The 17693-nt window shown below is 36.4% G+C and overlaps 2 protein-coding genes across 2 annotated transcripts; both read left to right on the top strand.

Annotated features, from left to right (window-relative positions):
* Positions 1-1443: 1443 nt before the first annotated feature.
* On the top strand, positions 1444-9468 carry mpv17l2 (MPV17 mitochondrial inner membrane protein like 2). Its single transcript, XM_042007115.1, has 6 exons — positions 1444-1617; positions 2038-2258; positions 5229-5390; positions 5751-5827; positions 6778-6906; positions 8289-9468. The coding sequence occupies exons 2-6, from the start codon at positions 2069-2071 to the stop codon at positions 8400-8402; spliced, it is 672 nt and encodes a 223-aa protein (XP_041863049.1). The 5' UTR covers positions 1444-1617; positions 2038-2068; the 3' UTR covers positions 8403-9468.
* Positions 9469-10726: 1258 nt separating this feature from the next.
* On the top strand, positions 10727-17472 carry LOC121652506 (platelet binding protein GspB-like). The gene is made up of 4 exons (XM_042005280.1): positions 10727-10873; positions 12861-13358; positions 14472-14635; positions 15927-17472. The coding sequence occupies exons 1-4, from the start codon at positions 10795-10797 to the stop codon at positions 15969-15971; spliced, it is 786 nt and encodes a 261-aa protein (XP_041861214.1). The 5' UTR covers positions 10727-10794; the 3' UTR covers positions 15972-17472.
* The last annotated feature ends 221 nt before the right edge of the window (positions 17473-17693 follow it).

The raw sequence follows: 17693 nt of genomic DNA, 5'->3' as shown, positions 1-17693 counted from the left end.
ACAACTTTCTACATTCACGAAAACATTGCTTTCTCAAGGATTATTTTCATCAGTGTATATTTAGAAGATTATTGAAAAACAGTCCAGATTCATGACATCTGCATGTGCTGAAGGAGTGCAGTCAAGCATTGTGCCATTTACTAAGCACTTTGTTAAATTAAATTTCTATTAATAAGTAATCATGACGTGCTTTTAACTTTGACTTCTTGCATTTAGTACTTGCACTCTCATTTTTTAGGTAAAATTGTCATTGTGGTACTTTTTTCACTGGTCAGAGATAATCTGTAATGCATTGATACACATTGTGCACTAAATAATCCAATAAAACCAATTTAAAAAGCTTCACAAAGTCAGTGTATTTAAAAAAATAAATAAACACAAAATAGATGTAAAGCACTTTTTTATTCCGTTTTTTCACCGACGTTTTGCAATAAAATTGAAGTTTCAACTTATTTTCAGATTAATTTTGAAAGCAAAATTCGTTTCCGGTCTTTTTTTGTTGACGACATCTTTACAAATCGCCGCAGGTGGGCGGGGTTTGTTGGGACCATGTAGATGATTGACGGGCAAACTGACGAATCCGGAGCCGTAACAAACGTCCTAAAATATTCCACCTCAAATAATTGAACCGGTCGTTTATTATTGATGAACGCTGCCGGAGACACTGAATTATTGATCAGGAGGTCAGCAGTAACCACTGCTGCCATTTCCACTATAGCAGACACCGGTCTTATGATGGTTACTGCAACAATATCACTGCAGAAACACATATAGCAGGTTATAGGGTACAGTTAAAAATAAATCACAGGTTCATTGATTTCCCTCAGATCATCAATAAAGTTTACATTACAGTCTAAAGCACATTCTTTTAAATCTTTCTTGTTAACACATAACTCTTCTTCCCAATAAGCTACCGGGTTGCAAGAAAGAGGCTGTTTTAGTCTGAACTAGGTTTTTATAGTATGTTAACAAGAATTTTATGCCTTTATAGTTCTCAGAGCATAAATTTAAACCTAAAGATTTCAGAAACATGGAGGATTCATTAGTTAAAAGTTCACAGACATAAATGATTTTATCTGCCCCCCACCCCCCAAAAAAAAAAAATAAAATAAAATAAAATAAACAAATAAATGAAGTTTATATTGTTCTGTTTTTTTTTTGGTTTTTTTTCAATAAATAAAACAAATAAATAAAAGATAATAAAATGCTGTTAGAGTGGTGTAAGGATGTAAAAAATACTAAGTGATAAACAAATTACACTAAAATAATCGTTAGAAATGAATTAGTGTAAGACTATATACTCTGTTTCAGCTCCAGACACTTAGAATATTTTGGCATTGGTCAGTTGGGTTGAACTGTGATTATTCATTCCTCCACACCAGAAGGTGGCGCTCAAACATTACACTTAGTAATGCTAATAATAATAATAATACAATCTGGCTTACGTCTCCTTCCTGTAATACTGTTTCCCTCCATACAGTTAACCGTGCTACAAACGCAGCTTTGGATTGTAATAAACTTAAACCACATAAGTTATGTTATTCATAACTCTTTAGGTTGATGACAAAGACAACGAAGAATTGTGGGGAAAACGACTCTGACGCAACACCGACTCAGGTTCGCCTTTACTGGTTTGTTGCATGTGATTTTGAGAAGGATCAATATGAAACTGAAGGTGAAGTTTGAACACTAAGGTCGATGTTAGCTGTTGTTAGGAAACGATTAATGGTGCAGTTGTTTCTGACTGTATAACAAGTACAGTAGAGTTGTTAATTTACTTCTAGGTAGGGAGAAGTTAAGCTAACAGCTAGAGTGACAACCCCGGACCGTGAATATGTGACTGTATGAACTTTGAACCCTTGTCTGTCTAATATTAATAATAATATTTTAAAAATATAATACGCCCAATCAATCCTCTTAAATAAAGTATACTACTGAAAAAATATTTTAGCCTGTAATTATTTATTTTTATATTTGTTTGAAAATGTACACGGAGATCAACGAAGCTTTTTTTTTTTTTTTTTTTTTTACCCATAGATGACAGTGTTCTCTCTGCATTCTGAAAATCATGCTTCCCCGGGCGGGTAAAGAGTTTCTTGTTCGCATACGGTTTTCCTGGAAGCCACTTTTCCAGGGCCGGTACCTTCTGATGACCAACACCGTGAGTGGAGGAATCATGCTGTCGCTGGGCGACATCCTGCAGCAGACTCGGGAAAACCACAGACAGCCGGGCAGAGTCCGAGACTGGGGGAGGACAGGTGAGTTGCGGGTATTGGTAGTAATGTACAGACTTTGAAATGTATGTAGGTTTAACAGTGTCCCTTTCTAACCACACATGATTATTTACAGTTCTATTGAGGGCTTTCCATGACATGGTTGTCATGGAAATACAAACAACAAAATTCTCTGGACAGGAAAAGTGTAATGTGTTGGTGAGGAAGTCTTATTTATTCAGGAATTAAATATGAATTTTAAGTGGACAGCAGTTTTTTTTTTAAACACATCTGGAAACTGAGGGAGAAACAACTGTTCTGTGTTCTGCAACTTTACCACTAGATGTCTCTGAAGACTACACTACATAAGTTTGTAACCTTACAACTCTGTGTTTCTGGCTTGTTTTGATGGCACGGTGACATTCATTATGCACATTCCTAAAGCCGTTGTTGCCCTGCAGCATCCTGAGAATGTTTTTTTCAATGGGATTTCCCAAACTGGCTGTTTTGGACACTCTGTAAGGATGATTCAGCAAAGAAATGCAAGAGGAAATTATCAGAGGCTGTGAGGAAAAGAAAGGGACAGAGCGAGAGATAAGACAAGAGTCAATGTCAGTCTGGCGTTCACTGACTACACAGAGCTCTCTGTGTGTGTGTATATATATATATGTATATGTATATATATATATATATATATATATATATATACATATATATAAATCTAGACTCACCAGACCACATGACCTGCTTCCATTGCTCCAGAGTCCAATCTTTATGTTCCCTAGCAAGTTTAAGTTTATTTCCACTGATTAGTCTTATTGATAAGTGGTTTTCTTGTGGCCACACAACTGTTAAGCCCTGTTGTTTGTGTGGAAATGTTCTTACTTTCACTATTAAACATAGTCCTGAGTGATCACCAATCATGATCATTTAAGATTTTTTTCCATCCACATTTCTTCCTCAGAGATTATGGTTCTCCATTCTCCTTTCAGTTTTTAATAATGGGCTTGAGCATCTCTATAAGGCCTATTTATGCTTGACTCAGAAGACAGATACCAGACAGACAGACAGTTTCGTCTATCCTCTGTGTCGGTAATGCACGTAATTTTGTCTGTTTTCAGGGAGCTTAGTTATCCATCTATTGAACTTAGCACTGTCCACTAGTGGTGGAACTGACTGAACAACAATGGCATCGCAAAACATGCATGGAAGTATGAGGACGGCGACGTATGACAATGTTTAAAATAGACGTTGCTATTTACGTGCATAAGGGAGCGTGATTAGGCCTTTTAGATGTTTTCTTTGCTTGATGCCAGTAATTTGATGCTTCTGAAACAGATTAACATCTTTCCCATGACCACAGGATGTGCTTTCCAACATGGTTGTTCAAGTCAAGTCAAGTTTATTTATATAGCACATAGAAACCAGGGGCCTCATTTATCAATCTGTGCGTAGCAACGCAAACTACAGGTGGCGTCTGTGGCGCAAAAAGGAAATGCTGCACACTTCTACTTTCAGATTTATAAAGGCTGCATGTCCCACGCCTGTTTCCATTTATAAATCAGTTGAAGATGCTGTCATGGCAGTGTCAGAAGGCAAGAAACGCCAGAGGCATTGAATGTCTCGGCTGGATATCTCAGTTGGTAGATCATCCGTTTCCCATGCAGCAGACCGAAGTTCGATTCCCAGAGTGGTAAATCGCTTCGGAGAAAAGCGTCTGCTAAATGACAGTACTGATACTGGTAATTTAGTTATTTGTTTTAATTTATAATATAAATATGTACAGATACGTCTGAGATTGGTAGCAGTTAATTTAGTTGTTAAATAATATTTCTTTCTAGTTGCTGAGTGTTCCAGGTGGGAGGGCGGTACAGAGGGACACAATCACTGCTGTTAACCAGGTGGCCAAGGAGTTGTGGGAAATAAAGACTGTCTGGACAGAAATTAGGACAACAATAAAAAAAAAGCATTGTGTAAGAATAAATAAATAAAAGGAAATCCATCTCTTGTGTGTTTCATTAGCGTTGCATCACTTCTAGACCTCCAGCCTCCAGTCTGCGTCCCGCTCTGCTGGAATGAAGAACCAAAGCTACTTTTTGTACTGACTGCTACATGCTGGCAGCAGACTGTCCACCTTATTTAGCTGAATGGATTTTATAACATGTACGTTTTGTTTCACTATGACAGAACATATTTAAGTGGTTGAGGTTCTTATCGTCTCCCATTTTCTTAAAAATCCTGCTTTGTTTAGTTTTTTTTCTGAGCGTGCACTCTTAGGAGAATTACTATCAAATATGCGTCTTTATTACTTTCTGCAAACAGATTTTATTCTGTGTCGCTGGTGTTGCCGTTTCCCGTTTTCCCAAATTCTGTGCGTACGCCTGGGTCAGAGTTTGCGTAAAGGTAGTAAAATTTTCCCAACAAGTTTGTTTTTCATAAATCCCAAAAGTTGACTATATTTGATGTGTGTTCCTACGCCAGCTTGATAAATGTGGCCCCAGAGCTTTGCCAGAGTGTTTTACAGCATAAAACACATGTTTTACTTTAAAAAAAAGACAGTTAAACATAAAAATACAAAAAAAACACACAGGGCAATCATAATAACAGAATAAAACTGGAGGTACACCAACAGAGAGCATAAAATCACACACAAACACAGACCCAACTATTAAAAACAATCTGAAACTCATCTTAAAATACCAGTCAGAAAAACTGTGGCAATATGCTGTGTATACAGAAATATAGAGGCCCAAATAATTGAAAGTTAAGTACTACCATGATATCTTTGCCTAAGGTAGGTGTATATGAAGGTCCAGTTGGAACTGAATGCTTCACATGTTCAGAGGTAAAATACAGCTGTGGCTGACTAGTGTATGTACAGCAAATTTAACTCAGGTTTTCTTTTTTAAAACACAGTTTGTACAAGTCTTTACTCTTTAAAATAAGTTGAGAAAATAAGATTTGACTCCTCGTTCATTTTGTATTCTCTCTTTTCTTTGCATGTCCTCTCTGAAGGCCGTATGTTTGTGGCTGGCTGCTCCATGGGTCCACTCCTGCACTACTGGTACATTTGGCTGGACAGAGTATATGTGGGCAAAGCTATAAAGACCTTGAGCAAGAAGGTTCTGGTGGACCAGCTGATTGCCTCACCAACACTGGGAATGTTATATTTTGTAGGTAAGAGGGAGTTTACAGGCGGTAAGCTGGCAGCTTTCCTCCTCCCGTTGTGCATATATACACACCTTGACATTTTTCTACGCGTAACCAAAGAGTCAGTTTCACAATGACACACACACACTTAAGAAAACGTGTACAAAGTCAAAAGTTGTGTGTAAAGTTGTGGGCGAGGTAAGGCAGAACTCATTGAGATATATATGGAGTTCAAAGGACATCTGTAATAAATAGTTTGGCTTTGTCTGACATCTTTGACAGTCATGTTTGCATGAGTTCAGAAGTCCTCCAGTTTCTGGCATTATCTTGAGTTGGGTGAAATAATGTGTGTTGCTGACGCACATCTAACAGACAACTTTATCGCAGGTATGGATCTTTTGGAGGGACGCACTTTATCCGAAGGATGGGCGGAGTTTAGAGACAAGTTCTGGGAATTTTACAAGGTAAGTGACCTTGTCAGGAGTTCAGTTAGCTTTGCTCTCACATGGATGAATCATACAAAGTTAACAAGGAAACACTTCTGAAAACAAACAAACAAAAAAATTTGCTTTACATCCATCTGAGTAGGCTTCATATGTTTAGCTGTTATAGTGGCATGATTTTTAAGATCCTATATTATATCTATGCACAGGTTACATACTTTAATGTTAACTGCAACTGCAACTTTATTTATAACGCACTCTAAAAACAACAAAGTTGAACAAAGTTCTACAATTTGCACATAACATTTAAAACTATTTAACTAAAAAGCGTAAATAAGACATTAAAAATGTTAAATACATTTAAATAAAATAATTAAAATAAACTAAAATCAGGTCAAAATATTAAAAACAAACATTAATAAATGTTAAAACATTAAAAAATTAACATAACTTTCCTCATACTTTACATTGATGCAGCACTTCTTGTCTAGCTAGGCCCGTTTAGTCGATCAGGTAATTAGTGAAAAATGATTTCTGATCGTTGTGCATTTTAAAGCAAAACCTGCAAAACTGCTGCAGATGTTTTTCATGGTTATTTAAACAAGTGAGGGAAGAAATATGCGGAGTAAAAATCAGGTATTTTGGCTTAGAAACACGAACAAGAAAAACCTAAAAGCATATAATGTCATATTTATTTTAGTTTTTACATCATTTCTACACTCTTTCTATTTTTATTAAACTTCAAGTGACCTTTTGGGGATGTTTTCTTTGTAGAAGCTCATCTGTAAAAACAAATCTTTGTCGTTCACCAGCTAACAGTATCTGATAGAGCTCTGGATTCCAGTGCTTTGTGATGAGCTCTCTGCTCACCAGAGTGACAGAGGAGGCTTCCCACCTCTTGTTTCATGGACTGCTTGCTCTGGCCGATCTGTTTGTTTGTTTGTGCTTACTGCTGTTTTTCTTACTGACAGGCGGACTGGTGTGTTTGGCCTGCCGCTCAGGCGATCAACTTCTACTTTCTCTCTCCCAAATTTCGTGTGGTGTACATCAATTTCATCACTTTGGGGTGGGACACATACCTCTCCTATCTCAAACACAGAGTAAGTCATCTACTATCATTATTATTGTTATGAACATTCAAAAGTATTTTTCTTGTATCTGCCTTTTACGAAAATGTATGTTGACACTATGTAGACTTTAGAATAGAATATACAGGATGCGGTGGGGTTTAAAAGTTTCTGAAAGTAGTAAGCGTGTTGGTGCATTGCAAGGGCTCCATGAGCGAAGAGGCAGCTATTGTGGTGAGAGTGACCGCTTCATCACTGTGACCAAGCCGATGGAAAGTTGCCTCTGTTTAGGTGCTGCATATGTGTGCAAGTTGAGTATGAAAGTTGAGAAACAGCGTTGTTGATGTATGTAATTACACTTTAATTAACCAGCTACACAGGTGAGCTATTTCTGTGGAGGTTACTGAGGTCAAATGCTTAGACAGTCATATTCAGTCTTTAGCGCCTCCTGTAAGGTTTTTGAGGGTTGCTTGAGCTCCTTTTTTGTGCTGCGTTGTAAAGCTTCCTCCATGAAGATGTAAATCAGAGGTTGGAGCAAAAGAATAAAGTACTGTCCCTGAGCAAGACAACAAACCCCAAATTGCTCCTGATGGGTCGTGGTTGATCCAACATACGTGTTTGTCTTCTTTTAAAACTGGACCAGTGTTGTGTATCAGACGTGATGTGGTTTATAATGTTTTTTATTTAAACAGCAGCAATAAAAAGATTTCAATTCTGTCAGAAAAGCTTCAGGTTATGATATATTTTTAAACACTGCTTTGGTTTTCTAATGTATTTTAAAAGTTAATTTAAGGCCTGATTGAGTTTCATGACTACTGATAACCACTTACTACACCGCCCTCCTTTAATAAGACTTTGTTATTCTTGTGTTTTTTATTCAGCAAATTATTTGTCTGATTAAATTTGACTTTTTATCTCTGAATTAGAAAAGCTGGTTGTGATCTTCTGATTTAACTTTTGGTCTACATGATCATGCTTTGGATACAGTGACCTGCAAACTATTTACATGCACTGTCCCCTTAGAAACCCTCAAAGTAGCCATAGTTTCACTTAGAATGACAATCTAACTACAGAAACTTCTACTTAAATTTGATGCCAGATTCCTGTCTTTACAGTACTGCTTAATCACTATTCCATGATATTTTAAACACAACCAACATCTTCAAGCTGGTTTACTTGAACAAGCACCTGATCCACGCTTTAGTGGAAGGATGCAATGAAGAAAGTCTGACCTTTTGTTTGAATTAGTTAACCTGATCACTGCCACAAATTGTTTGTCTTTGATCCGTTTGAATGACAACGCTTCATTTCGAGGCTTTCATGAAAATAAGATTTTACCAATCATGCTTCTAAATTAATTCAAAGTGAGGTGATGATGAAATCATTGTGTCCTCTGGTTTCTGCTGTGTTGACAGAGTGAAAACCAGCATGCTGACCTGGCATCAGACAGCAGTTCTGTGGATTCACAGCAGGAAAAACTCCCATCATCTAAACCTCTGGAGGAGAAGCAAGTTCATCCTCAGCTTTAAAGTTCATTGGATGGAAAAGATCGTTTTGCTGCTTTTATGAGTTTGGACTTGATTTACTCCCAGTGCAAAATGCTGTAGGTGGTGCATGGTGCCTGTAGTTTACTATTCAGATGACCCCGTTTAACCATCTGATGAGTTCTGGATGTTTAAGTTGAACTTCCGAAGCACTTTCTTCCCCTCATGCCTGAGTAATCTCGATGTGTTTCTTTCCAGTTTTTCTATTTCTGTCTGAATGTTCGCTCCTGTAGGAGCATTCAGGGATGAAAAGTAATTACACTGCCGTCGCTTTCTGTACTTTCCAGCCTGAAAATCTCTTATCCAGGTGTTGGTGGCGGGAAGCATGAAATCTCCAGTTTTTAAAGAAGTGTTGTCTTTGTGTGATGTTGCCTCCAAAGCTTAAAACTGATATTCATGTCTGTCATGTAAGAATTGGTACTGACGTAAAACAGTTTTTAATACCAAGCTGTGTTAACCTGTGTGAACTTTGCCTTAATACGTAGTCCTGTACTACACTTGTTATCATGCCAAATATTTCCTACCTAGTCAGTTTATCCTGTTAGGGAACCTGTAAAATGATGCATGACTTCTATAAAATATCAAATCACACAAATCATCAGCTGTAAATATAAACTTGAATACTGGTGAACTGAAGATTGAAAATGTTTTTTTTAACTGTCCAGTAATTTTACACTGTGACTTTAAAATGAAGCGAACATATTGTATGTTTTCACCAGCTGATTGATGAATGACATCTCTTATTTGGCTGGTCCAGTGTTTTTATAGGTTTACGTGTAAGAAGAAGAAAAAAAAAGATGATGAAAATCTGAGAAGCATCTGTATTATATTAAGTTGTTAACTCTATTGTTGGTGCTGCTGTGGTCATACTGTGAAGGATGATGTCAGCTGTCTCCAGATGAAAATAATCATTGGTGTCTGTACTGTATCTATAGATGAGGGACCACAAAAACATATACTTTGTAGGACTTTAAACTGAATTTGGATAAACTTTTATGTCTTTTTAATTTCTTTTCTTTTTTTTTTATTGAAATATATAAAAATATATATACTACTCACAAAGGTAAGAATATTTAACTTTCCGGTGAAACTTATGGAAAATGAGAAAAGTTCATGCTCCACTGATACATCATGAATGTAGCGCATTTGAGCAGAACCATGCAATTCCTTGATGTCAAACTATTTATTAAAACTAACAACAGTGGTGGGTATACAATAAAATAAAATGCCAACATCTTCATGTGTTCGATGTCTTCTTGTGAACGGTTTCATGAAGAGGAACCAGGAATTGATGTAGACACTTCTTATGGTATTTTTTGTAATTAACCACCTTATTACATAACATCGTGGTATGCAATAAGTACTTTAGCACTGAACAGTTGTACATGTTCGCTTAAAAGTTTAGAGAAAGTCAAATTAAGTTCACTGTAAAGGTTTCAGAGCATTTAATGTGCATTCTGACATGCAAAAGCCAAATATTCCTATGAGTAGTGTTAATATATACATAATATGGTGCAAGAATGGCAATAATTATGTCATTTTAAATGTCTCTTAAGATCTGTAAAGAAAATACTAAGCATGCAAAATTTTATGTAGCCGAAAATTAAACATGCTGATATTTTTTCATTTTTACTGTTTTGTAACCTTTATTTCTGTTTGCAAATGGAGCAAAGTGTTTACAGACATGACTCCAGGGTTGCACAGTTTTTGTGTTAAAGAATACAGTATGTGAAAGGGGTTCATGATTTCTTCTATACATACTGCAACAACCTTGTTGCTCTCAGTTCAGTGCATACAATTATATATAGTTAAACTCAAGAAGAGAAATTTGTAATTCATTTAAAATTTGTTGAAGGAAGTTGGGGGAAAAAAGACAAGGAACGACATAAAATGAAATGGAAGTTTTTAAAGGGGAATTAAATAGTATAGATGAGAATCATGACTCATCAGAAATAAAACATGTTAAGCAAGTAATAGATAGCTAATGGTACACGAATGGTACAAGCTTTTCTCTGCCATGCTGGAAATAGATGATTGTGTTTTGTTTGCTTTAGTTAAAAGAATCAGTATAAACTCATTAGTTAATGTTTTTATGACCTGAGATCATTTGGATCATTTAAGGTGAGAGCAACAGGCAAAAGACCTAAAAGTCTTTTCAGTCTGTAGAAACCTTTTCAGAAGTGAAAGCAGGTCTGCAGCTGTTGGCAATAAAGCAAATACAGGTAGCTTTATACCAATATTTGATCAGCCTGTAGGATTTGATATGCAACATCCCATATTTAGAGCACTTCTCCTCCTCCTCAGGCTCTTAACACATCCTGCTGTCAAGGATGTATTCTGTGGTGTGTATGTGGGTGTTCGTTTGAATGCTGCTGATATGTCAACCGCTTCCTCTCTCAACATGCCTGCAGCAAAGCATCTCACTGTCCTGGTGTCTTTGTTAACAGTTTGCAGAGGTGAGTACAGCTCTCTCATTTCTTTGCCTGTTAAATTCATGTGTTTGGTCATTTGAGAGTTTGAAAATTATGTAGAAGTCTTGTAAAGATGCAAATTTATGTAAAGAGGAAGCGTCCAGCACAGCGAAGCTGAAGTTGTGTGATGCAGGTTTTTTCTCAACCAACTGGAGAACCAGCTGTTTCATTTAGTGCCATAAATATTGATATAAATTATTTTCTGAGGTTATTATTGGATCAAAAGTGCAGTTTAAACTGCGGTGGTTGTATCGTATCAGGAACGCCAGCTAAATGGGAAATAGGAAACTAAAGCAAATATTTAATCAGTGAAAGAGATGTAGTGTTAGACCTGCAGTGGTGTCTGCTAATTTTGCTAACACTTGATTGAAATTACATATACCCAAAGCCAACAGACATTCAGCTGCACCACCAGAAGAAACAAATCTGTTAATTCAACTTCATAAACACACTGTCAGAGTCAACAGCCTCATCCAAACCAAAAAAAAAAGAAGATAATGTTCAGTTGTTATAGGGAAATGTGCATCTCCTCCACAATAGTTACTTCAGATTCCTCTTCTGGAGTTTTGACCACATCAGGCTGCAGTACAGCCAGTAACAGAGATCTAAGTTTAAAGCCCAGAGCAAATGCTTATGACTGAGCTCAAACAAGATCCAGATCTGGAATTTAAAAGATCAGAGGCTCATCAGAGTTTTAGTCTCAGGATGTTGCTTCAGAGAATCGTCATGTTTCCTACTTCCTGTCTTTGTTGAGTGAAACGTGATACTGTCATGTAGTTCTCTGTAACTTCAAGCAGCGAGCTTCCAGCTTCAGGAGACTATTACATTTATTTAGAGCTCAGCTGAGCCATTTAAACTCTTTTCTCACTAACATAAAAGGTCTGGTTTTATTTCTTTCGCTATGTCGTAGTTGTCTGTTTTGGAGAAGTAGTGTCTTTGTGTTTTGGGCTCTACGCAGGTAATGCTTAACTGTACCTGATGTGACCAGGGCTGCTGCAGTGCTGTACATGTTAGTGGAGACTGGCTCATAACCATCTTCAGTGTACAGGACACTAAATTCCCAGCTACCTAGCTGCTGTTAGATTAAAATGTTAGTTATGTTATCTGCCTTAGAAATGCCAAGAAACAATCTCCATTAGATTTATCTTAATGCAAAAAATCTCTGAAACTGTATGTCTCATACATAGAGTTTCAGACTTTTTCTGTCACTCTATGGTAAAAACTTGATGCAAAATCCTGTTGTACACAATCTGATATTGTCTTCTGCTCCCTGGTGGATCAAATAATAATACAATAATGGCTACAATAATTTTGACATGGTAATAATACAAAAAAAATATTTTTCTTTTTTCTTTTATATTTTGTTAAAGAGTCAAATAAAGAAGTTAGATTGAAAAAAAAAAAGACTTTTCTCCCCATTTTTTCTTGGGTCTGGCTTTTAAGGGTTTAGGACCAAAATACATTCCGGATCTTCTGGTTTGTTATGGAACCAGCCAGATCCCTCAGGTCATCAGGGTCAGGTCTACTTTCTGTTCCCAGAGTCTGAACTAAACGTGGAGAGGCAGCGTTCAGCTTTTATGCTCCTCACATCTGGAACAAACTCTCAGTAAACTGCAGTTCTGCTGAAACTCTCAGCAGTTTTACATCAGAGTTAAAAACTTCTGCCTTTTATCAAAACAACTGTCAATTTCTCACATTGGAAATTTTATTTCTTCCATTTTATCTATTTTAGCATTTATTATTTTTCTCAGTTTTTATTTAATATTTTATTCTTTTTTAAAGTTCGTTTTTAATTAACATTTTTTTTATTGCTTCCTTGCACCCTGCTGTAATGCTTTTAATGTTTTTCATGTAAAGCACTTTAAATAGTCTTGTACATAAAAAGTGATGTACAAATAAACTTGCCTTGCCTAAATTCTGTAAGTCGGAATATGGTTTTCATGCTGGTTATTTTATTTTATTTTTTTCACAGGTACCACTATTTCCACTTCAACTGAGCAGGGAATAGTGACAAACACAAGTGCTGCACACTTCTCCAACTCCATCTCTTTATCCACTGGGAATTACACTTCCAGTGCACATCAGTCTCAACCAGCAACACAGGCTACTGCTAAAGTCACTTCAACTTCACCACAAACAACCAGGATTAAGGAAACCAATCCAAGCACCAGTCCAGTGACTACACCCATTACCCACACATCAAGTGAGAAGGTTTCCCAAGGACAGACAGTCCCATCAGCATCAGCATCAGCATCAACATCAACATCAGCATCAGTATCAGCATCAGCATCAGCATCAGCATCAGTATCAGCATCAGCATCAGTATCAGCATCAGTATCAGCATCAGCATCAGCATCAGGATCAGCATCAGCACCAGCATCAGCATCAGTATCAGCATCAGTATCAGCATCAGCATCAGCATCAGGATCACCAAATGTTTCTACAAATGTTGTAAACTCGACCAGCCCAGGTAAGACTACTATCAGACACATGGGGTAATTTATGCCTCTGTGTTAGAACTAGAGAGAGAATACTTTTCACCATCAGCATTATCAGCAAAACTTACACAATTACAGCCTATTACATCTAACGTTTTATTTAACAGAAGAATTACCTTGAACCTAGCAGGTTATCTTTCATTACAAAATCAGCTGTCAAAGCAAAACATACTTAAATTTCTGGGAAGGTGAATGTCAGGTTTCAGTGTGAGGTATATAGCTACACCAAAGACAAGATGTCTGACTCTGAAGGATAAAATAAACTTTCTGAGAAAAGAATAGATTTCATTTGTGCTTCTGGCATTACAATAAAAACAAACATCTATTAAAATTATTAAGGCTCCATTTTGATGCTGTCAAATTTACCAATAAAAAGAGTAAATTATAGTTAGCTTAATAAGATTAACACTAACTTACAGTGCTGCATTAGCTAAATATTAACATTAAATACACAGCTTATGGCTTGCTTCAGTTAGCAGCAAAGCTGCAGGAAACAAACGCTAGGATATAAAGTAGACAGAGATAATACAACATTACAAACGCTGACAAAAAATGTCTGGTAATACATGTTTGGGTTCTGATATGCAGTGGCCCTGAAATGCAAAACAACAAAAGGAAAAAGAAAAACATCAATAAATAACAAAGTACGACAACTATTTACAAAGCCAAATCACTTTATTATAGCACATTTAAAAGTAACAAACATTCACCAAAGTGCTTTAAGTTAAATTACATTAAATTAAACTAAATTAAAAGACCAGATCATAAAGTGAGCCATTAAAACCACATAACTAAAATTTGATTACCTATCGGAGAAAATAGCAAGAAACACAAATTACAATAAAGTAAGCCCAAATTGAGAAAGCTACTGAAAACAGATATGGTTTCAGTTAAGATCGAAACAAAACTGACGTTTGAGTTTCAACATTGAGCACAATAACATCCCAAACTGGCAACAATAAAGTCAGATAAACTGCTGTGGAGTACTGCCAGCTGGGTCTTCTTTTCTAGTACAATCAGTTATAAAGTTTACAAGTTGGTTACATATTTTCATTTAATTTTTCTTTATGTCATCATCAACCCAGTTCTTTCAACCAATGGGGTAAAAGAAGAGTTGGCATCAAACCCCGGCCTCGTGGCCATCCTTTGCATCTTCTGTATTGTCTTTGTTCTTGTGCTGGTGGTTGCAACTGTGAAATGTATCCGATCTCCAAGATCCAACTTTGAGAGGCTTGAAGACATGCCCCTGGTAAGTAACTGTTTAACAGATTGTCAGACTGAGTACATAACACTTTTAAATATAACTGGAAAAGGTTATTTAGTTGTTTTGCCATACCATACCATACCATACCATACCATACCATACCATACCATACCATACCATGACCAAAGTGCTGCACAACAGATAAAACACAGGACACAGGTTTTAAGACAAACTAAAGGCCTACTGGATGGACTGCATGGATGGGCAAATCTTCAGCTCAGAGTCTTCAACAGTTTGTCCCCTAACCTGCACTTAAAGATATTATCAATTTATGTGTCTGAGCTATCAGCTCCAGCAGTTGTTTGCACTTCAGTTATAATGTGGCTTTTCTTTTCCTTTTCATGAAAAGATGATAGTTTGCTGCTCTATTACTCAAACAGGAAGTCTGGCTCGATTGTCAGTGAGTGAAAAAGTCCCACAGCACATTGTTTGTGGTTAATAAGTCATGACTAAGTCTTTTCTTCAGAAATGAGAGCTTATCATGACCCTTCCATCAGTTTGTCAGCAGGTATTAAGACTCCATCAGCATCCTGGAGTCCTCAGATGTTATTTCAGGTGACGGAGTCAAAATCTCTATGTCATCATAGGGAAAAACAGCTGACTGTTTTTCAAAGGTGGCAGTAAAATACTAACTGAGCAAAAAAAAAAATATTACAAAGTTTTTTCAGTATGGTCCTGAACACCAACAACACCCAGTTTGACCTAAATAATAAAGGTAAGATTTCACCATAGTTGTTCATAGTTGTTGTACTGGATTGCACTTAACTACTCAGGTGGTCCTAATAAATAGCTTTGTCACTGTCAATCATTACTGGCACGTGCATGTAGCTGCTGTACAAACTTTTCAGAGTGTTCTGTTTTATTAGAACAGAGTGCACTTTATAAAGGTTGGGAGAGCAACAAGTACAATATATAACCTACAATAGGGGAGGAAAAAAAGCTGAATTAGCTAAATGTGCATGTAATGATGAAAATATAACTGGCAGGGTTAATAAATGACAAAACTGTCTTTCAAAACAGGCGACAGAAAGGGAGTTTATGCCCTCTTTGGAAAGCAGCGTTGAAAACTCCATTTTAGATGATGTGTCTGTTTCTGTGCACTAATTTAGCAATTTCTTTTTTTTTTTTCTTTTCTTGCTTACTCTATTTCTGTCACAACAGAAAGGAAATGCTTGAATATATATGTATCATCCACAAAACAAACACACCATGTTGACTGCATGTCAACATCAGGTTTTTTGAAGAACTTCTCTTGTGTTTTCTGTCATCTCTCCAGGGCCAAGTGAATGAAGAGTCTCCATTCGCACAGTACACAAAATGACAGAGGAGGCTGCTCAGGACACTAAAAGCGAGGATGAGTCCAGTCTGCAGTGTGACTAATGTTTCTGGACGGAAAAATCTTAGAAATATTGTCCATATCAGCCAGCATTGACTCCAACTTTGAGCTCTTTTCTTTATTACACAGCACTTTTGTCAATGCTAGTGCAAGATTTCTGCCTCAGCTTTGACCTGTTTATTTGGCTGCTGGTGATTCAATTGATTAAGCTCTGAAGCTTAATCAAATGCTCTGGGCCTAACTAAAAAAAAAAAAAAGAAAAAAAAAAATAGAAACCAATAACATTACAAGGTAACAATCAATGCTTTTCAAATTGGTGTGGATTAAAAATGTATAAATACAGAAAGCCGTCATTTTGAATATGGAACATTTTTACTTTCCATGATTATTTCATATAAACCTAATTGTAGATTTGGTCATCAACAGCAAAAGGAATCAATGTTAAAACTTTCAAATCAATGAAATCTGCATATATAATTGTTTCATGGGTAATGATTTAATTTATATCTCCTCATCTAAGTGTGTATGAGATATACAGTTTAATTCTGTCCAGTTATTTCTACCTTTGATCAGGGATTTACTCAAATGAACTTGCAGAAATGTTGTAATTTTACATATTTTGTTTGTTTCGCTATGAAAATGAGTTTTTCACTATATCTCTTTGCGTGAAATATTCACGTATGTGGGAAGCAAAGCTACTGTTATAATTGTTTGAACATGCAACACAGCTCAAAAAGTGACTGAGTAAAATCAGTATAATTCTGTAGCAGTGCAACATGTTTTGCTGAGGGATTTCAATCACTACTTGAGGTAAAAAGCTAAATTATCATCAGTATCCGCTTTGCTCTCACTCTCAGAGAGTTGAAGTCTGTGATATCACGGTCACAATATAACTAAATAAGTGCTCCCTCCAAAATATTTTTAATTAGATTTGTTTCACTATCCTGTATTGTGTCCATTTTAAACGTGCAAGGTTAAGGTATTGTCAGAGGAGTCGCCCACCAACTTGTTGGGTCCTGTAAGCTGTTGTCTTTACACATACATTAGCAAGTCATGTTTCCAGATTACTCAGAGTCAAGAGATAACGCATGACGACTGAAAGGCTTGATGACCACAAAAGCCTGAACCAGTAAAATAACTGACCATTGTGGACAAACTGGTTGAGAGTTTGCATAAGGGTGTGGTTTTGTTGTCTTTCTGTGTGGCTTCATTACTGAGACTAATGGAAAAGAAAGAGTTGGGGTGGGGTAGACGCCTGATAAAATGGCCCAAATTTTGTGCCTCAAATTTGTAAAAAAGTTAAATAAAATTAACTAAAAACATTGTGAGAGTGGAGTCTTTTATCAAGCTATTAATAAGAAACACTAAGTGAAATTTGAAAATCATGGATTTGTGGATGGATGCTTTCATAATAGGAATGATTTTGATTAAAACATCTGTTTAACTTTGCCTTTGACTGAAATGTGTTTCTTTGTGCACCCGTCAGTGATATTTAAGTGACAAATAAACATTTTTGGATCTTGGATAGTTATGTTTTTCGTTTAACATTTGTATTGACCTGTTTTCAGTTGTAACCGTGTTAACATTTTTCCTTCACATAACCTAGAAAAAAAGAAAAATAAACTCTATAGGCTGACTATTGGTAAATATTTGATATTAAAAACGTGGCAGATACGGAAACAAGCAAAGAGGTCTGTCTGTGTGAGT

The sequence above is a fragment of the Melanotaenia boesemani genome, chromosome 14 (genome assembly GCF_017639745.1).
Source record: "Melanotaenia boesemani isolate fMelBoe1 chromosome 14, fMelBoe1.pri, whole genome shotgun sequence".
Taxonomy (NCBI): Eukaryota; Metazoa; Chordata; class Actinopteri; order Atheriniformes; family Melanotaeniidae; genus Melanotaenia; species Melanotaenia boesemani.
The sequence above is the reverse complement of the archived record's forward strand: the minus strand, read 5'-3'. Positions and strand labels throughout refer to the sequence as shown.

Excerpts from the sequence above, each read along its gene's own strand:
- LOC121652506 (XM_042005280.1), top strand. The coding sequence starts at position 10,795 with ATGTCAACCGCTTCCTCTCTCAACATGCCTGCAGCAAAGCATCTCACT. Across the intron at positions 13,359-14,471 it reads TGTAAACTCGACCAGCCCAG|TTCTTTCAACCAATGGGGTA; the intron begins GTAAGACTACTA and ends TCATCAACCCAG. Across the intron at positions 14,636-15,926 it reads GGCTTGAAGACATGCCCCTG|GGCCAAGTGAATGAAGAGTC; the intron begins GTAAGTAACTGT and ends TCATCTCTCCAG.
- mpv17l2 (XM_042007115.1), top strand. The coding sequence starts at position 2,069 with ATGCTTCCCCGGGCGGGTAAAGAGTTTCTTGTTCGCATACGGTTTTCC. Across the intron at positions 2,259-5,228 it reads CCGAGACTGGGGGAGGACAG|GCCGTATGTTTGTGGCTGGC; the intron begins GTGAGTTGCGGG and ends TCCTCTCTGAAG. Across the intron at positions 5,391-5,750 it reads GGGAATGTTATATTTTGTAG|GTATGGATCTTTTGGAGGGA; the intron begins GTAAGAGGGAGT and ends ACTTTATCGCAG.